At 37.5% G+C, this 21,909-nt stretch overlaps 2 protein-coding genes across 8 annotated transcripts in view; one reads left to right on the top strand and one right to left on the bottom strand.

Moving 5' to 3' along the window:
- The window catches only part of LOC115209695 (set1/Ash2 histone methyltransferase complex subunit ASH2), a 172,675-nt gene extending 161,410 nt beyond the window's left edge, over positions 1 to 11,265 (bottom strand). The window contains exons 1-3 of one of the 3 annotated variants that reach the window (XM_036501453.1): positions 11,041 to 11,265; positions 4,894 to 5,318; positions 3,428 to 3,659 (exon numbers count right to left, since the gene is read on the bottom strand). In XM_036501453.1, coding sequence (XP_036357346.1) covers positions 3,428 to 3,659; positions 4,894 to 5,318; positions 11,041 to 11,132 — 749 coding nt within the window. In that variant the 5' untranslated portion in view covers positions 11,133 to 11,265. Of the gene's footprint in view, positions 1 to 3,427; positions 3,660 to 4,893; positions 5,319 to 9,807; positions 10,618 to 11,040 lie in introns of those variants that run through there. The other 2 variants (XM_029778180.2, XM_029778181.2) reach the window with 2 other exon arrangements.
- Positions 11,266 to 11,350: 85 nt separating this feature from the next.
- Positions 11,351 to 21,909, top strand: part of LOC115209693 (BMP-2-inducible protein kinase) — a 157,668-nt gene continuing 147,109 nt past the window's right edge. For 3 of the 5 annotated variants that reach the window (XM_036501452.1, XM_029778179.2, XM_029778176.2), the window contains exon 1: positions 11,352 to 13,132. In XM_036501452.1, coding sequence (XP_036357345.1) covers positions 13,036 to 13,132 — 97 coding nt within the window. In that variant the 5' untranslated portion in view covers positions 11,352 to 13,035. Of the gene's footprint in view, positions 13,133 to 21,909 lie in introns of all 5 variants that reach the window. The other 2 variants (XM_029778177.2, XM_029778178.2) reach the window with 2 other exon arrangements.

The raw sequence follows: 21,909 nt of genomic DNA, 5'->3' as shown, positions 1-21,909 counted from the left end.
AGGAGCTGTGTGACAAGACTGAACATGAAACCACATTGTTATCAAGTGAAATTCCCAACCACACATCCATACCTTTGCCTATGATAAATTAAAATTCATTAATAATAAAAGAAACTAATCCAAGAAATTGAGACAAGTTTAGAGGTAAGCAATAGGTATAGTTTCATTTATTTATACCAGTATATACTAATACATAAAATATCAAAACCAGTGGTTCCCAAACTTATACCATTGCAATAAATTTTTATCAAATCATAAATCATCTGTGCTACATTTTGAATTTTTAAATAATAAATAAATAAAATTAACATTTGATAGTTGGGTAACATTCCCCAGATATTGTTTGTAGTAAATGCTGTGATGTGACCTCTCTAATCATCATCATCATTGTTTAATGTTCGCTTTCCATGCTGGCATGGGTTGGACGGTAATAATTACGATATATTGTATAACATTCATGAATATTTTTACCCTCTATCACATATTTCAAATACAGAAAACTTTTGTCTTGTGACTCTTTCAGAATTATGTGACCAACTTTGAGCTGAGATTGAACCAAGCAGATATGTTAAAAAAAAAGTGTGTGTACAGGATTTTACTCAACAGGTAAATAAATAACAGTTCAAAACGATTATTTCCATATAAAAAAATTATAGCTGTAATTGATGAATTAAGAATTATACTTGCAGAAAATGAAGGTTAAATATTCATCTCAACATAGTTGTTTTCTAAAACCTTTCTTTCTTATCTTTTAGTCTTTTAGTACTTTGCTCCACCTTTCTAACTAATGTCATCATCATCAACATTTAACATTTGCGCTTTCCTTGTTGGCAGTTGTGGAATTAAGTCAAAGTCAATTCTCATTAGGAACTGCAGCTATCGTAAACTGGTGCTTGTATGTAGCATCTTAGCTTAGTTTCTGCCGCTGAATGCCCTTTCTATTGTCAGCCATTTTATATAGGGTACTGGGTGTATTTTCTTTTGCATCAATACTGCAGAGGTTGATATCTCCTTGAGACAGTATTAAAAGGAGATCACACTTTCTCTGCTCACTTGCCAATCACTTTGCAGTGTATTGTGGGTGCATTTTTCATGGCACAGCACTAGAGGTTATCTCATTTACCATTCAGAGACAATGCAGCAGAAGAGGTGCTTTCCACTGTCGCATCAGCAAAGGAAGGGGTATATCTTGTACTAAATAAATGTTGAGAAGTCAGTAACCTAAGATGTGTAGGCCAAGGAAAGAAACAGGAAAGAGAATGATGATAGTAGAAAGACAAAAATGACTAAGTGGAAGGAGCAAGAGTATAATAGAAAAGGCAGAATTTTTGTGTGGAATCTAGAGATTGTGATTGATAATAGCAAAGGTAAGAGTATGTGATGGGATAAAGGCAATAGAAAACAGCCAAAAGAATAGTTGCTGCCACTGCCATCATAATTCAACATTTATATTCCATGCTTGGATGGTTTGATAGGATCTGACAAATCAGAAGGCTGCATCAAGCCCCAATCTCTGCTTGATGCCGTTCTTAATGGCAACCTCTTTACAGAGTGTATTTTGTGTTGTTGTTTTTTGTGGCATCAGCACTAGTGAGGTCCTTAAATAGCTCACAAGACAAAATCCCTCAACTGAGTGAGTGCTGAGAGATTAAAGTAAGAGTGAGAAGGAGGAACAGGTGTCTTGATATTGAGGAGATACATAGCTAACTGAGTTAGAAAGTGAGAAAAAAATGGTGGTGATGAGGTGTCAGGGTATATGCTAAAGGTAGAAAAACTAAATATAAGATAGAAAAGGGACAGAGGACTGGAAGGAGTGGTGGGCAAGTTTATAAGAGTGTGAAAGATGGCTTGTTATGGGGTCAAAGGTGGATGCAGTGAATGGTGGACTGGTGTGGAAGTATGGTTGATGGTGAATACCAGTGACAGAGATGGAGGTTTAGAGGTATGTGGGGGTGGACATAGTGAGTGACAAACAAAGGTCTGATATTAAGGGTATTGAGAATGATAGTAGTTATGAAAGGGTGTTACGCATGAAATGTGGCAGCCATAAAATGTAGCTCATAGGAAGGGGTGTTGAATGGAAAATAAAGTAGGAAAGGATGATATTGAGAATGTAGGACAGGTGAGAAAAGGAAGTGGTTCCAAAGAGAGGGATAACTGGTAATGCAAAAAGGGATGAGATATGTGTATTTTTGTTCTCATATAATTAAAGTATAAGGAAGATGAGTCATAGAGAGGGCTTGATAGAGACATAGACAATGTGTGACTGGCCAACAATTTTGGTCCTTTGTCATTCTCTCCTGAGATTAGTATTCATTATTGTGTTACTTGTCTTCCTGAGTTTCCTTCTTCCATAAGCTCCATCTACATTTAGCAATTGGCAGTTATTTTCATCAATATGCATCACATGATTATATTAGTGCAGTCTTCTCTCTTGTACATCCCTTCTGATACTTCTTATGCTCAAGTTTTCAACATGTGTACTTTGTTGTTTATGCATACTGACTTTACACATTCAACAGAACATGCACGTTTCATTTCTTTCTAATCTTTGCATATTCTCTGCATTCATGGTCTATATCTTGCTATCATGTAGTATGGATGCCCTTACACAAACACCATACTATCTGCATTTCTTGTTTATAACTAGCAAACACACAAGATGAGGGGAAATACAAGATCACTCATATAAGCATCTATACATAGACACACACACATATATATATACATATGTCCAACCCATTCTTTCATGGAAGGTGGGTGTTAAAGGAAGGTAATGATGATGATAACATTATAAGCTTTTTCAGTTTCCAACTACCAATTTCATCATGAAGTATTAGTCAATTCACATCTAAAGTACAGGACACCAGATGGCAGCATCCACATAATGGGACTAGTCTCCAAACTACTTGGTTTCAAAGCAAACTTCTTAGCCACACAGTCGTATCTGCACCTACCTGTTATGAAATTTCCTATTTCTTTCAGATCAGATTACATATAGCACTTATAACATTATTAAAGTGCAAGTATTCATAAATCTTGAACTTGAAAATAATTCTAAGTGGCTGTAAAGCATACATTATCACAATGGATTCTTTTGAGAATTATAAGCCAATCCAGTGAATGTAATTATTCATGTAAACCAGATGATGGTCTATTCATCTTTGATGAATCCAATCAATGAACTGTTCACAATTATATTCAAGGGAGGAGCTATGGCTGTGTGGCTAAGAAGTTTTCCTGGTTAAAGATCATCACCTAATACATGTGAGCCTTTAACAGAACCTATTCTGCTGCAAGCATTTGCACCTGGCTTCCAGTCTAAGGATAACTTTATCTCCATCAGTCTCAGAGACATTGAGAAAGGTTATAAAACCATCCTTTTCCCTCTGACAAAGCCAATAAAAAATTTCAACTTTAAACTCACCAGTAACATTGTGGATTTTTAACTGGTTCTGCGTCTGACTCTTTTACAGATCTTTTATCAGGGTCCGCATCAAATTCTGAACTTTTTGATTCTGATGAGTCCATTTTAGTGTCTTTAGTCTGATCGCTTATTCTCCTTTCACCAAACTGTGCAGCTTTCCCAGCAGTGTAGTCTGTGTTCTCTTCATCAAAGCTATCTGCATTGGTTTGGGATGATTCAACATCTTCAGCACCTGACAGGTATGAAAACTTTAATTATTATGAGAGAGAGAGAGAGAGAGAGATCAGTGTTGAGAATTAAGGTGATTAGTTATGAACCTGGGGTACTGGTTAGTAATAGAATGCAAACTGGCAAACGTAATTAATCATAGGGTAAAGAGAGCTATCATTTCTGATATTGACAATAAATGATGATGTACTGAAAGTTGACCTGTGATCATTAACTAATACAATCTAATATATTGTATATATTTGTGTGCTACATGGGAGAAAAAATAATGGAAAAAGAAATAATTGTGTCATTTGCACAGTGTTGATTTTGCAGCAGGTGCACTTTTTTAACATACACTGTTCAAAGGTCACTTTTCAATTAGCATTTTATTTTGTTTAGGATATGTGAAATTTTTCTAAGTATTTTAGAATTATAATAATCTGGATAACTACTCTTTTTTTCATACATCAGAATACTAAACAAAAGTAATAGTGTATCATACTTGAAAGATACTTTTTCCAGATTTATGTTGCTCATTATCACAGGTGCTGCATATTATTGTATACTAGCAGTAATACCCGTCGTTCATCGGATAATTACTTTTACTCTTTCTCAGGAGTCACATTCAAAGTATTATTATATATAAAATAGATTTCTCAACGGGGATTTCAGGGAGTCGCTGGCGATGTATCATGATGATCAAAAATCTGGCCTGCTAAAATTTGGTTAAAGTGATTCAAACTGCAGACTCAATGCAAAATGGTCACATTTAATTCAAAGCGTTAAAAATGTTATGAAAACAATTGGTATGTGTTCACAAAGTCCAAATGATTAATACGAATATACCCTCCGAATATTCATTTCTTTGCCGAATTGGTTTTTATATCTTGATTTTTTATTTTTCATGCAATTTACGCATGCTTGCATGCGTGGTGAACACAGTTCACGCCAAACAGTTGACTGAGTAAAGTTCACTATTCAATGCATGGGATAAGGCCTAAACAAACACATTATCGATTTTTGCACTTGCGAGATGAATTTCGGAACAGAAATAGCACAGTTCAATTTTCATTCGCCTAAACTTTAAGTGACCCATTTTTGGTGGTTCTATGATTTGTTGACTAGGAGGAGATGTGCCGGGAAGTTAAACACACAGACACACAAGTTGAGTTTTATATATATAGATGAACAAAATGCTCTAAAAAAACAAAACTACCAAACATCAACAACCTCATTTTTCCCTTGAAGACCATTACCTGTTTGGGATGTTGTTTCATCAGTATCGTTTGATTTTGAGGCTGTGTTCATGTCAGTCTCCATTTCTGAAAGGTCAACCATATCTGCAGCCACTGGTGTGGCAGGGATGGTAGCTGGTGTGTCGGGCGCATTATCTACTTCAGTTTCCATGGATGGGGAGTCATCAGGTGGTGGTGGAGGTGGTGTTTCAGTTTCATTTGGAGGTGGAGGTGGTGGTGTGGTTGGTAGCTGTGGCTGTTCTGATGATTCAGTGTCTTTCTTATTGTTGTTGTTCTCACTGTTTTTGTCTAATGATTTACTCTCGACCTCCATATCTTCCTGATTTTCAGATTCTTTGGGTGTTTCCTCTTTCTTTTCACTCTCTTCTTTCTTACTGGATGCAACTTCAGCAACAGTTTCTTCCGAAGAATCACCAGTTTTGGAACTGTAATGGATGCAAGGCAGGGTTATAAAAAGTGAAAAGAAATTTGCAAGCTGTAATAAGTAAATAAATAAATAAAATAAATTATGGCACCATACTAAAACACTAGTTCTTCAACCTCTGTGGTTCACTCCACTGCTAGATAGAGATGCAGATATACATATTAAGTAATTAAAAGTTAGATTGTTGCTTTAGTGTAAACCAAATGAATGCAACTTGAATAAAATGGTTTAGTGTTATTTAGTAGACTGGTTTAACTCTGAGTACATGTATAATAGAGTTAATTGATCAAATACCTAGTGGTAAACTCACAGATGAAACACTACGGGTATGCAGCTGTAAAATATCTAGTGGTTTACTTTGAAATGATCATTCTATTCATATTTTAGCAGTGACCAGCTCAAATTTATTGTGGCGCTTATTGTCAAAACTTAGGCTTTAAAACATATGCTCTATTTCTTAAAGATGAAGAGAAGTTTGTTGGGGAATACTGGCTGCTCCATGGAGCATGCTGAGTAGCTTCTTCAGTTTGTGGTGGTTGGTTATATAAAAATGACATAAAGGGTAAATAGTAAATATAATAACTATGACAACAAGATGACAATGTGTGAGGGGAAATAATATAAAACCCCCAACCACAACAGTGACTCTAATAGTTTCAGAGAATGCAATATATTTTTTTGTGTGAGTAGTCATTCTTCAGTTCTATTCTGGCAATCTATAACATAGCACCTGTGTTGGTTGGTTTACATCTGCTGACTGGTGATGTGAATTACTGATACATGAAAACAACAAGCACTAGCCCAAGCCATGTTGATGTCTATCATTTTGATAACAAGACAAAAGTTTGAAATCAATAAATTATGTGTACACATAAGAGTGATATTGACAAACTTATTCATTCTTAATATGTTCTCACAGACCTGAATATGACTACTAATTGCTGTTGTATTTTGTCTTTGGAGAACATCTTTTCCCCTCCGGAAGAGATGTTCTCCAAAGACTATTGATCCACTGATGTAAGGGAACTTTGTGACACCGTGGTGTTTTGACCTGGCTGAGTCTCTCTTCTATCTAAGCTATCCACAGATCAATGAATCTAAACAAGAGTGGTGGCTCTTGTTTATAGAAATCAGCAAATTAATCATTTGTTGATATATACCTGCCAAACTGATGACAAATCCTCATGTGCCTACCACTGTTCTGTATGCATGTGATAAGATATCAGTTTGGAAGACAGCAGCATGTACCAGAAAAATGTTCACTGATTTCTATAAACAAGAGCCATCACTCTTGTTTCGGTTCATTGACCTGAGGGGTAGGTTTGACTGAAGAGACACAGCCAGGTTGAAACAGTGAGGTGTCTCAAAATCTCCACACATCAACGAATTGAGTGTGTTGTGAACACGTGTCTAAAGAGAGATGTTCTTCAAAGAGATGTATGTGTGTATGTGAAAGTGCATGCATGCATGCATGTACACACACCACAGATACCACCATCCCCATCACTTTGCTACCTCCACTATTCACTAGGCCTTATTGCAATATCCTTATCACTTTACCTGTCCTTACCTTCCCCATTCTCTTCTCCCTATCATTCATACTTATAATCTCTCATTTCAGCACCTGTAATGCTCATTATCAACGTTTAACATCTGTTTTCCATGCTGGCATGGATTGGACGGTTTAACTGAGGTCCGGAAAGCTAGTGGCTGCACTAGGCTCCAATCTGATCTGGCAATGTTTCTACAGCTGGATGCCCTTCCTAACGCCAACCACTCCATGAGTGTAGTGGGTGCTTTTTACGTGCCACCAGCACAGGCCAGAGGACATGTGAAGATTAGAAAGAACTGAGGCTAGTATGCTTGCTGGATGTGTAATGTAAGTGTACATGTTTGACAGAGTACCAGTGTTCTAAGAGAGAAGTTAGGCACAAGAGGAATTGGTTGCTGACAGCTCCATAAAGAAGTTATGATCTCTCAAAGTTGATGGAACACTTGGAAGTGGGAGACCCAGAAGACATAGGATGAAGAATAGTGACCTCAGGAAGCTGAGCCTTTCAAATGAGATGACCAAGATACCTAGTACCTGGCTGTACTCATGATGACCTGTACCCTGCAGCAGAAGTGTTAAGATTGATCCTTCTGGTGGTGCCATGTAAAAGTACCTAGCACACTCTGTAAAGTGGTTGGTGTTAGGAAGAGCATCCAACAGTAGAAACCATGCCAAATCAGACTGGAGTCTGGTGCAGCTTCCCAGCTCTGGTCAAACAGTCCAATCCATGCCAGCATGGACAATAATTGATGATGATGATAACTATATGAATATATGACTGGCCTGGTGCAGCCTTCGGGCTCCCCAGACCCCAGTTGAACCGTCCAACCCATGCTAGCATGGAAAACGGACGCTAAATGAATGATGATGATGATGATGATAATAATAATAATTGATGAAGGAGATGGCGGACAGATTTAGCAGTAAATCTATCTTCCGTCTCCTTCAGTTATCATTACCTCAACTAACACTGTGGAATTCTTGATGTAGATCCAGCAGATATACACCTCAATTGTGGATGACACCAGGTAGCCCAAACTGAATGTGCTTTACTCCACACACTACCGGACATATACCCATTGGTCCAAAAAACGACACACACACACACACATATAAAGATGGGTATGAAAAACTAATTTACTTATCATTATTTTACATCTTGTTTTTACCAGGGGGGTAAGCGAGGTATTAGATAGCTTCCATTATTTAGGTGACCAAGTTAGTAGCGGAGGTGGGTGCTCCAAGAGCAAAGCTGTGAGAATAAGAATAGGCTGGTAAAAGTTCAGTAAACTCCTACTTCTGTTGGCAACAAAGGGCCTCTCCCTCAGAGTTAAAGGTAGTCTGTATGATGCCTGTGTGCAAACAGCTATGCTACACAGCAAACATGGGCTCTGACAGCTGAGGTTATGTGTAGGCTTGAAAGAAATGGAACCAGCATGCTTCGCTGGATATACAATGTCAGTGTGCATGTATGACAGAGTACAAGCATTTTATGAGAAAAGTTGGGCGTAAGAGACATCAGATGTGATGTGCAAGAGAGATGACTGCACTGGTATGATCATGTGATGCATAAGGATGAGGACAGATGTGTAAAGAAGTGCTGACCTCTAACTGTGGAGGGAACCTGTGAAAGAGGTAGACTCAGGAAGACATGGGATGAGGTGGTGAAGCATGATCTTCAAACTCTGGGCTTCATGGAGATACTGACTAGTGATGGAGACCTTTGGCGATATGCTGTGCTTGAGAAGACCTGCATCGTGGCCAATGCTGGTGTTGCATAACTGGCACCAGTGCTAGTGGCATGTAAAAACACCTTTCAAGTGTTGGGCCTCATGGAAGCAATGATAGATGACTTAGACCTTTGGCATTATGCTGTGCTTGAGAAGACCCATCAATCCAAGTGAAATCATAGTCGTGGCAGATACTGGTGCCATGCAACTGGTACCCATACCGGTGGTGCATAAAAGCACCCATGACTCTTGGAGTGGTTGGCGTTAGGAAGGGCATCTAATTATAGAAACCATGCCAAATCAAACTGGAGTCCCTTAGCTTACCAGCCCTGGTCAAACTGTCCAACTCATGTCAGTATGGACAATGGATGCTAAATGATGATTTTTTAGCATGCTTGTTTGAGTTTGAGAGGTCTTTTCTAGCACCATGTCTTGCTACTTGTCATTGTCTAAGTGAGGTTCATCATCATGATATCAGCCTTCACTTCTTTCCATGTCTTCCTCTTAAATGTGTTTCTTCTAGTGAACTGCTTGGTATTTATTCACTCACTATCATCCACCAAAAACATCATGTCCTGCAGTATTTCTTTTGTACAGTGCATTTGATTCTTCTTATTCTAGGTTTTCTCTGTTTTTATCCCAATATTTATGTACCCTAAAATATGTTTGGTTCATTACTTTCTAGCTTTTATACATCTTTTGCATTCAATGCACATTTCACTACCAGGAAACATCATACTTTGTGCACAAACACCTGACGATCTGCTTTTTACAAGAGAATCACTTTCTTACAGTGATAACTCTCTTAACGTTTTACACCCGGGTCTAACTCTTGGTTACTATGCTTTTGGAACATACACTTCCACTGTTGATTAGGTTACCTTGGTAACAAAAGCTTTGAACTCATAGTACTAATACTGCTATCACTCGTTCAACTGCAACATTCTATGTCATTAAACCTGTGATCCCATTGCATCTCTCATGCATACATAGTTTACATTAGGTACATTGTATAGAATTCCCTACTATTTTTCTGGACCCATCTGAGATAGTAATGGAGCTGTATTCTTTCTTCGACTAAGTTTGGTAGATACATTTTCTTTTACAACCTTTTAATTGTAGACACTGATTCCATGACAGCCAGCAGTCATTGGATGATAATCATGATTGGCAACAAGAGAAAGATAACAACGACAATCCATAATAACCTTAGCAAAGCCCTTCCGAATTGGTGTGATCAATGTGGTTGATGTCCAGCCTGAACTTCTGTAGGTCATCGCTAACGGCATTCAATTTATCGGGTGGCAGGAGAGTATTTCTGGTCTAACAGTCGAAGTATATTGGTAATTTTGGAGATGGCATATCTAAGATTTTGTCGAGCAATTCGATACCGAGATAAAGTTACTGCGAGTCAAGTACGAGAACCGGTTTCAGTTTCTCTTTAAATTATGCCGCCAATACTTTAAAAGGTGACAAGTAAATATTATCCCGGCACTTATTTTGACAGTTTACTAACATTATAGTTTCTTTAATTCAGCTTTCTCACGCATAAGTCCTTTGTTCAGTGTGTCTGGATCCAACATTCTGCTGTTATTTCTAGCAGACCTAACCACTATGTTCGTTCCGGAAAACAAGTTGTTTATATGTGTTAGCAAACGTTTGATCATTAAACATTTGCAAATTTCGTATTTCGAGCCTTTGAACACTCTCGCAACTTTGAAAGGAAAACTTCACGATCATCCAAATTCACGAGAAAAAAGTTAACAATTGTAATTATTTGTTCTCCAAATTATATTTTGTTTAGTTGGTATCCCCGAGTCAAATTAGTCATTCCTTAACATTAACTAATCCAACTTAGCTTCAAGTAGAATATGTATTAGTAATGTGACCGGCTCCGTTGTGCGGTTAAGTTTCTCCAAGAAAGCGTACAATCCTTGTTTTAAATAATATTTAGAACTGTTTCATCGACGATGCACTGATTATTCAGAAACGCATGAATGCCACAACTTTCTTTCCCTTTATAACAAATTAATCAAAGGTATTAATTCAGCTTCTAAAACATGAAGAGTTCGAAATAATAGTAGTAATAAACTGTATGTTTCGTAAACAAACCAAAAGAAAAAAAAAACTGAACTGAAATTCAAACACAAAATATGTTATAAACATTGAATCGAAAAACTAAAATGAGTGAGTATAAATGAAAATGATAGAGCTAAAGAAGAAACAATCGACTAAATATATAGGAAGATTTTACTGATGGATCCGCTCTACAATTTCAAAAACTGACCAGCCAAGCAAGTGGCGGCAACCCAAACAAACTAATCAATGTATATATACATATAACAGTTGTTTTAGTTTTGAATACTTTTTTCGATGCAATGTTCAATAAATCAATCAAACATTGTTGGTTATGAAAAAAACAGAAGAAAATATGAGGATACCTTTGATTTTCGGAATTATTTTGTTCTAAAGGAATAGTTTTTTCTTCGTTATTCTCGGCCATGCTTGATGCTTCAACTCCCGGTGTTGACATCTCGTCTGACACTAACTCGGTCAGTTACGGCTCGGCGAGGAGATACAGGAAGTAGAGAGAGAAAAATGGTGCTATTTTCTCTCCATATTTTATTTAACAAGTAGAAAGAGTATAGAATATATTGGTAAAAAATATGTATGTAATAAATATTTTTTTTCTATTTTCTAAAATCTCAACCTAGTGAGATTTGAAGTGAGGCTTTGAGCTAGAGCTGACCACCCACCCATTTACCATCCGGCCGAGCTATTAGGGGACGGATACACGAGGAAAGAGTTGGGAAAACATCGACGTTTTATAGTAGGTCGGGTTATTTTATCATACGAGTCCTTATAATTTTCTCCTACTGTCGTCTTATATAGTTGTCGTTCGCTTTTAACGTTGCTAGCTTGCCTACAAACATGGCTACAATGCTTTAAAACCAAGCAGCCAGCAGTCATTGGGTGATAATCATGATTGGCAACATCGTCTTGAAATAACAGCGTGACAAGAGAAAAACAAACAAGAGAGAGACAACAACACATTATTTTAAAGAAAAAAAACACAACAAGCAAAAGAAACCAAAGTAACATTTATATTACGAAAACCGAAGAGAAAGCAATCTATAAAAAAAAAAAAAAAAAAAATTATGAAATGTGAGTGCGTTAGTGTTGTAAGTATCAACAGAATCTGTAATATTGCGCCAAACGGAAGTGACTATAGGCGAAGCAACAGGAAATGTCTTTGGAAAGACAGTAGCAGTGGTTCTAGTTGCTGGAATTTATGGTTTGACTTCGACATTGACGCGAGGTTTTACGGATTGTAAAGAATATATATATATATAACGAGCATTAGTGGGAGGAAGTGTGTATGTGTGAGTGTTGGCGAAAAAGAGAGTAAGAGGGAGGGAACGATCTCCAGTTAATACTCGGTATAATACACCTACTACTTTTACCTATACTTAGTACATAGATACTGGCGCACGCAGACTCAGTAACAGATACACTCACTTGCAAAACGTAGGCACACACTCAGACCCATAGACATATATAAACAGACAAGACTAGGATCATAATGGTTCTTTTCGTGGGGGTGGGTGTTGGTTTGATGACCTAAAAGACCTGTTTAGAAGTGATGTCTGGAGAGACAAGAATCAATGCTTCTCTTTCTAATCCTCTACCACCTCCGCCTATTTTACTTTGTTGTCACTGCTGTCCACACCAACACCACGTCAATCGTACTAACTGCAACCACAACACCAGAACTATTATCACTAATACTCTCCACCATCACAACAACACGGCCCCTAACGTACATATTAATTTGTTTTCACTTTTTCGTCACCCCCTTTATTTTAGTGGGGAGAGACTTTAGGATAACTTCTTTTTGTAAAGAACATTTCCCCGAAGATCTAACCTCTTTCCATCTCTCTCTACCGCAATAGCAACCATCTCTCTGCGTGTTACTCTATCTTTGCTCTCTACTTGTCCCTCTCTCTTTATAGCACTGACAACCATTTGAATAGATATCACAACCAGTACATGTTATCTCTCTCCCCCCGGTTTGTGTGTATTTTTCTCTCTCTTCCTCCTCACAACCTCAAGAACAACGACAACAATATCACCACCACGATTTTACGTGTTAATCTTCTCTTCCTCTTTCCCCATCTCGTTTTCGTTTTTTCTGTTTTGTTGACCGTGTCTTGAAATAGATGTATCGGATTTCTTTCTACATTTCACACATTCAATCACAATTATCATCATATCCTCCTTTTTCTGATGGACGTAACATCAACATTACTACCACAACTTCCCATGTCTGATGGACTGTGTAACAGCATCATCAACATTACCATCACTATTACACCAACTCTACCGACGAAACTGTCTCTTCTCTCAGCCAACAACGCCACAGATCTAATTCTAGAATGAAAAAGTTTTTTTCCACCCAACCAGCCGGTCATGTCGGCAAAGTCTTCTCCTTGGGTAGATATGTTGTCACTGTGGAAGACGTCATTGCAGAAGGTAAGACCAATTTATATTCTTTTTTCCTTCTTCACTACCATAGCCCCTCATTGACACTTGTTATTATTTTGTAGTTCTGGTAAGAGCCGTAGACTAACTTAAAAGGTAAACTCCTGTGAGTTAAGTTCGCGACCCAGTTTCCACTCCAGCTTGTAGTCAATTTCACTTACATCGTTAATACAACCAAGGAAGGTATCAATGTCACATAGTCTCATTTCTGTCTACTGTAGCCTTGTGTCCAAAAATAATATCTGGGAGGATATCTTAGGCTATAAAAAAACTATTGGATCTGATACTTTGCAGTTTTTAGTCTTGTCCTTCTGTGCTGGGTGGTTAAATCACAACAGGAACGACTTATCTCTTAGGGTCGATAAAATACTCACCTGTAATATATTAGAAACGATTCAATCAACTCTATTTGTCTCTTCTAGCCTTGTGCCCAGATACTCATCTATATTATTATTATTATGGCAAGGATGTGTTGGCACTTAAGTTTTTTTTTCTTTTTCTGCATGACGGCTACAGCGAAAGAGGTTATGGTGGCCAAAACTAAAAGGGTTCGAAGGGCTTGTAATTTTGTCGCCAACGAATCTTAAAAATCTAACTTCAATATCAACTCTAAGAAGAAGTCATGATGTTACAGTAATTTCATAAACACAAGAGGCCGTAACAATGGTAGGAATAATGTGGTCTAGCTGAATGGTTTCAGCCTGATCGCTGGTAGGAGGTGACGGTTTTACCAAGAGCTGAAGCGATCCATGTTTTAGTGTACCCTGGTCCTCTTCGAATGACTAACTTCGACCCCACCCTCTCTGTGCAAATCATTAATAATTCTATTCTATATGTTGTGATTAACGCTTAAAATCTTATTTATGTTCGCTGACAGTATTTCTTTCTTCAGTCAATACTGTATCTCTCCTTTTTATCGCCCTAGTGGTGGAGTCAACTCTTTCTTTCATTCCTCGGGATCGATAAAATTAGTACCAGGCTTGTGTGGAGGTTGATTCAGTATTGACTATTTTCTTATCCTGCATATTTGTGTTCGATGCCAACAAAAAATTCAGTTTCATTACCAGCGGTCGAAACACTCTGCCAAACCGTCTTAGGAAACTCGCCTACAACTGCTAGTGTCAAGCTCGCGGCGAGAAAATCTGCGACCTAGTTTCGATTCTTGCTGGTAACTCTTTCACTTCACTTTTTTTTGCTGTTAATGTCCTTGACAAAAGGCATGAGCGCCCCACAGACTCGTTTCTTGTGTCTTGTATACTCGAGACCTTGTGTTTATTCTGTGAAATCTGTATTGTGATTATTGAGTTACACTAACTACAGGGACCGAATTCCAATTCTGTTATACTTTGGAAAGAAATGAGTAGAAAATCTATCGTCTTTCAAGAGAAACTAGTCTTTGGTAGTGTTTGTGCATAGTGAAAAGAATTAATTATTCACCGCTGGTGCTGCTGTTATTGTTGTATCACGTATAATCGATATTTGAAATAAATATATCGACACTTGATTTTATTTCGACCTTAAACGAGGTTATAGACACCTACACGTACGCACACTAGTTGCTTCTAACGAAGGCATAAACACTTGGAAATATGCTTCTGAAGAATTGTGATGTCCATTGCTTTCTAAAGTGATACTAAACCGATATAAACGAATTTCTGATAGCAATAAAAACCGGTTCGCTGTTCCGGTTTATATAGAGCTTGATTTTTTTATGTATTTACATAGAAAGATTTTGTAACCCTGTACATATCGATGCCTGTCAGGTATCCTTTTATATTGTACGTACGTAAATTTGTTTATAAATCCCAATGCACATCCATACTAATGTCAAACCTAACCTTTTTTCTATTTCGAGCTAATGACAGAAAAGATATACAGAGCAATGCTTGTTGGGTCACCAGACCTATAATTAAAGGCGTTCCAAGCGTGACTATTCTGTCATTTTCAATTATTTTCAATGTATGACAAAAATTAACAGCTTCCGATTAAATGATGTAGCTTCTTCGCAACCGCTATTTGCCAGAAATAACAGCAAAATCTTCGCCGAATAACATTCTGCCTTATAAAAAAAGTAAGGACACGGTGGAGGTTGTCGTATACGTCCTTACTTTTTTTCCACTTTAGAGACAGAAGAGTGTGATTTAAGTGACATTTAGTTGCTATTTTTGGTAATTAGAACGATGGTGCCGAGGCTTCCCAGTACATATTCAGTCATTGACAATTTTTTATTCCCACTGTTAAAATACAACATAGCCATATATGTAAATGTGTGTGTGTATGTACATCCAAAATGAGGGAGTGGAACGGGTAAAATGCAGGCTACATATGTATCTTAGCCAACTGATCCTCTGATGTAATAATTACTCAACAAGGGGTGTTTAACCAATTATCAGGTTGAAGTTACCATAATTAAATGAAGGGCCTGATGATTAACCAAGTTGAGCACCTATCGTTTAGTAACTGTTATAACAGAAGATCAGCTAGCTAAGATCATAACATATATAGCGTGCATTTTACTCTGTCTATTCCCTCAATTTGGATTTTTATTTGCATTTGTAATAACTCTAGTGGCTAACTGTGATTTATAAAGAAACTATCAGCTTATCAAATTTCCTCGTAATTTCAGTATGGGAAAAAATGTGTAACTTTCAGTGCCAGTAAATTATTGTTCCTTATCGTGCATTGTTCACTTTTTGTTCTCTACACCTACCATGGACTGCTTGAAGCTTACAAACTTCCTAAACTTAGACCCCTGGATCTTAGCCTTTTATATCTATATCTATATATATATATATATATATTACCACTGGTAATGAAACTGAATCTTTACTTTGGCATCGAACACAAATATGCGGGATAAGAAAATGTGTGTGTATATATATATATATATATATATATATGTATATCATGTCACATGACCGACCAGGCTATCAGATGTTGCTACACATCGCTGGTCACAATGCGCTTCGCATTGTTTTAGCCTTCAAATGACGCCACCCCGCTGGCTAAGTGAGCAGGCCAACAGAAGAAAGAGTGAGTGAAAATTGCGGCGAAAGAGTACAGCAGGGATCGCCACCACCCCCTGCCAGAGCCTCGTGGAGCTTTTAGGTGTTTTTGCTCAATAAACACTCACAACGCCTGGTCTGGGAATCGAAACTGCGATCCTACGACCGCGAGTCTGGTGCCCTAACCACTGGGCCATTGCGCCTCCACACACACACACACACACATATATATATTAAGAAACAGACAAACACACAATATATATATATATATATATATATATATTATATATATATATATACCTTACCCAAACTTCTTTTCTCATCGGCGCAGGGTACTACAATTATGAATAATTGTATATTAGAAGGCATTATCTCAACTCAGTGTCAGAGCGAGCCAAAGCATGACCGTACCATGAAATTCAAAGTGTGAATGAAAGTTTGTGTCACCAGCCCCCTTCCACCCGCGTGTAGCCAAGACAAAATGCTGTGGTCATTTACTGGGATAAAATATGGTTATCAGTAACAATAAAGGGTGAAATTAATTAATTTGGAATAATTATCAATTACACCAAGTAGATTTCGGCATGTAAAAGCCCCATTCGAGGAAAATTTAAGTAATACTAAGTAATTAAGGGTTTAGCAACGAATTGCCTCACCAACACACCGAATTTAGAATAGCAGTCAAAGAGATATAGCTATTCCTTCTACTAAAAGGGGATCTCAGTAAAAACACAGCACTTGAAAAGCAAACACAGACAGGTAAGAAAGAAAGAATGAAATGACGGCAATTATCATACAATTTTAAGTTACCTACGGACGTACGTTTCGAAATCAAGTTTTAGGAAAGCATAAGAATTAGAAAATTCTACCTTACCCAAACTTCTTTTCTCATCGGCTTCTAATTCTTATGCTTTCCTAAAACTTGATTTCGAAACGTACGTCCGTAGGTAACTTAAAATTGTATGATAGATTGCCGTCATTTCATTCTTTCTTTCTTACCTGTCTGTGTTTGCTTTTCAAGTGCTGTGTTTTTACTGAGATCCCCCTTTTAGTAGAAGGAATAGCTATATCTCTTTGACTGCTATTTCTAAATTCGGTGTGTTGGTGAGGCAATTCGTTGCTAAACCCTTAATTACTTAGTATATATATATATATATAATATATATATATATATATATATATATATATATACCTTACCCAAACTTCTTTTCTCATCGGCGCAGGATACTACAATTATGAATAATTGTATATTAGAAGGCATTATCTCAACTCAGTGTCAGAGCGAGCCAAAGCATGACCAGTACCATGAAATTCAAAGTGTGAATGAAAGTTTGTGTCACCAGCCCCCTTCCACCCGCGTGTAGCCAAGACAAAATGCTGTGGTCATTTACTGGGATAAAATATGGTTATCAGTAACAATAAAGGGTGAAATTAATTAATTTGGAATAATTATCAATTACACCAAGTAGATTTCGGCATGTAAAAGCCCCATTCGAGGAAAATTTAAGTAATACTAAGTAATTAAGGGTTTAGCAACGAATTGCCTCACCAACACACCGAATTTAGAAATAGCAGTCAAAGAGATATAGCTATTCCTTCTACTAAAAGGGGGATCTCAGTAAAAACACAGCACTTGAAAAGCAAACACAGACAGGTAAGAAAGAAAGAATGAAATGACGGCAATTTATCATACAATTTTAAGTTACCTACGGACGTACGTTTCGAAATCAAGTTTTAGGAAAGCATAAGAATTAGAAAATTCTACCTTACCCAAACTTCTTTTCTCATCGGCTTTCTAATTCTTATGCTTTCCTAAAACTTGATTTCGAAACGTACGTCCGTAGGTAACTTAAAATTGTATGATAGATTGCCGTCATTTCATTCTTTCTTTCTTACCTGTCTGTGTTTGCTTTTCAAGTGCTGTGTTTTTACTGAGATCCCCCTTTTAGTAGAAGGAATAGCTATATCTCTTTGACTGCTATTTCTAAATTCGGTGTGTTGGTGAGGCAATTCGTTGCTAAACCCTTAATTACTTAGTATATATATATATATATATATATATATATATTAAGAAACATGCAAACACACATTTATGTATGTGTGCATGAGTGTGTGCATAATATATAGGACAAGTTTTTGCACCGTTTCTGCCTATCAATTTCACTTGAAGTCATTGGTCAGTTCACTTTTCCAAGCCACTGCACTACAGATTCATGCTTGAAGCTATATGGTTGCAAAGAAATTTTCTCAATCACACATGCTTCTGTGTGTTTGTGTATGTGTATGTTTGTGTCTCCTTGACTTGACATCACATGACAGTGTAAATGAGTATTTCCAGTATTGTATGAAAACATGTCCTAGCCATGAGGAAATATTACTTTGCTTGGAAACAAGTGAGGGCTGGTGACAGAAAGTGTTCTGGTCCTGATAAGTTCCAATCATCCCTTGCAAACATGGAGGAAAAAATGGACATGGTTTTATACACACACACACACAGAGTACTTGGCTGTCACTTGTAAGCAAGTATGACTTGATAGCTTGTACCAAAATTTTGCTAAATTGTTTTAGGTACGTATGTAGCCACAATCATATATAGACACCCTCTCAGCTCTGCTACCCTGGATGCAATAAAATACCGAGGATATAGCAGCTGGGAGGAGAGAGGGCTGCAATAACATTCAACTGGTATTCATTTTCAGTTAATGTAGTGTAGAGAAATGTAAAATGATGTACTGACACCCTTTGTAACTTAGTCACTGTGCAGACTACATGCTATTGCAGCAGCTTCATTTGAAAATGAGGTTATGAAACTCTTGAAGTCTCAGACCATGGTTTTAAGAACATTGTTGTTCCAAATCAAATATAAAGAACTAATAAAGAAATATTGAAAATCCTGAGATAGTCATGTATTTAATGGTTGAATGAAAAGCTGATACAAAAATAGCTGCCTATTTATCTACCCACTTGTTTACCCATAAATTATTGGATGCAAGCATGTTCAAGTGGTTATCATTCTGCAATCATGATACCCTGAATACTATTGTATTGAGTGGCATCTTATGAACTAAATTGATAAGAGAGTAAGTGAAAGTCCATCAGATAGAATGTACCTATAATTGAAAGGACCAGTCTTGTCACATTGTAATGTTGACTCATTATCATGAATACAATCACAAATTATTATTTCTGTGTGATTTCAGTTGATTCTATCTTTGAATTGCATTAAAGGTACAGGTATCTGTGAAATACTTAGTAAAAAGGAAGTTTGGCTGATTAAATAACTGGGGTCTGTATTGTTTGAACTGACTGGGTTCCATTTACTTATTTCTACTAATAAAAAAAATTTAATTAATGGTTCAGAATTCAGTAACTTGAAACATCAGAGCAACAAGTGAAACTCTAGCTTATGGGTAATGACTATTCCACTCTCCTTATATATCTATCTGTCTGTTTCTCTCTCCCCCTCTCTCTCTCTCTCTCTCTGTATATATATATATATATATATATATATATATATATATATATATATATATATATATATATATAGTGGGTGTGATGGGTAAATTGTCGCCATTTTATATTTCTAATTTCATGCATGTGCACTGTTTATTTTGATTTTGTTCACTGCACAATATAGTAGGATCAGTTGAGCACTGTCTGAGAAAAACAGCACCATGACACAATTCACTCTGCCAGAAAAACTTAGAAATGATATGCTGTACTGCTTGGCATTCGTGCTAGAAGCACCAATATGAGAATTTCAGAGTGTCTGGGTGTCAATCTGAGGATACGTATCAAGAGTGATAAAAGTCAAACATCCAGTCAACATCATGGTGTTTGGAGTGATCACTAGTGATGGTGATGTTATGCCTCCATTCATCTTCCCATATGGCCTCAGACTCGACATGGAGGCCTACATCAAGTGTCTGGAGGAGGTAGGTGCTGTCCTGGGTCAAGAGGGTGGCTGTTGGAAGACTCTATGTCTGGCAACAGGACACTGCACCATGCTACACAAGCAGGAGAACCCAGTCATGGCTGTCAGGCAATTTCTGCAACCACATCATTCTTAAATCTGGCCTCTTGATTCCCCTGGCTGCAACCCTCTTGATTATTATGTGAGGGGTGCAGTTGAGCAAGAGACCAACAAAATTCCTTCTAACACCAAAGATGAACTGAAGGCAAGGATTATGGCACCATTCACCAACTTAAACAAGGGTTGCAGGAGATTCTGAAGTCATCTGGAGGCCTTGGTTGAAGCCAGTGGTGATTTTATTGAATAAATTTACTCTTTAGTATTTCAATATATTTTTATGTAATTTTGGTAAATATATCTGTTAAGTTGAGATGTCATGTTTTCCATACTAGCATGGGTTGGAGGGTTTGACCAGAGCTGGCAAGCTGGAGGGCTGTGTCAAGCTATGTTGTTTGTTTTGGCATGGTTTCTATGCCAACCACTTAAAAGAGTGCCCTGGTTGCTATTTTTGTGACACTGTCATTGGCAGAGGTTACCAAATAAATTTCAAGACAAAGTCCTCTTTTCTTGGGGAATTAGTACTGAGGGATGTGGCTTTGTGCCAGTTCATGGGAGGTTAAAAGAATAATAGAGGGATAAAGATGGGTGTTTTGTTGTTGTTGTTGTGGGAGTGAGTGAAAGAAATGGCAGTGGTTATGTATCAGGATACACCCTCGAAGTACAGTTGTGGTGGGGATGAATATAGCTGAAGTGATACAGAAGATTGGACTGGGTGATTGGACAGTGGGGAGAGAAGGGAAAAGGTCATAAGAATGTGTGGAGAGAAGGGAAAAGGTCATAAGAATGTGTGGAGAGATGGTTAGATGGGATAGAAGTGAATGTAATTGAGAGATATAGGAATGGCTCAAGAGGAGGGGTCATGTTAGATATGTGAGGGCATTGAGAGTGATTGTAGCTAAAAGAGGTATTAAGGATAGTGCATAGCAGAGAGGAGAGAGCATGGCTGGATGAAGTTAATGAAGAATGGAAGTAATTCTGAAGTGGGGGAAGGAAAGTGAAAGGGAGGGGATGTAGTTTGTGCCTATTTTGCTCTCAAGTGATTATGATAGCCAAATAATACCTGAGATAGAGGAATGATGAGTGTTAGGGAATGAGATGTTGGGTGAGTTTAGAAGAGCAGTGAGAATAGAGGTTTGGCAGTGCTCCACAATTACAAGCATTTACCAAGTTGGTTTTAGGATATTAATTCTGTAGTGGAGGATGGGCATTCTCAAGCTAGATATCTAGATATCTTGGTCTTTGTCATCTCCTTTGCAAGGCTCAGTGTTTTGAAATTGGCCTTCAATATTTCATCCCATATCTTTCTGGGTTTCCCTCTTCCACAAGTTCCATTCTCTTTAAGTGATCAACACTTCTTTATGCAACTGTCCTCATCCATACATATCACATAACTGAACCAGTGCAGCATCTCCCTTGCACACTGTGCCTAATTCCTCTTATGCCTACCTTTTCTCTCAATACATTGTTCTGTTGTACATGTACACTGACATTACATATCCAATGGCGCATACTAGCTTCATTCCTCTCTAATCTTCATGTGTCCTCTATATTTAGGACCCATGTCTCACTACTATGTAGCATTGTTGTTTGTACACAGGCATCATACAATCTTTCTTTCACTTGGAGAGATATCTTTGGTTACCAACATAGGTAAAAGTTCTTTGAATATTTCCCAGCCTATTCTAGTAATTATACTTTCGGAAGTTGCATAAAGAAGTGCTGATCACTTA

Source organism: Octopus sinensis, linkage group LG3 (genome assembly GCF_006345805.1).
Source record: "Octopus sinensis linkage group LG3, ASM634580v1, whole genome shotgun sequence".
NCBI lineage: Eukaryota > Metazoa > Mollusca > Cephalopoda > Octopoda > Octopodidae > Octopus > Octopus sinensis.
The sequence above is the reverse complement of the archived record's forward strand: the minus strand, read 5'-3'. Positions and strand labels throughout refer to the sequence as shown.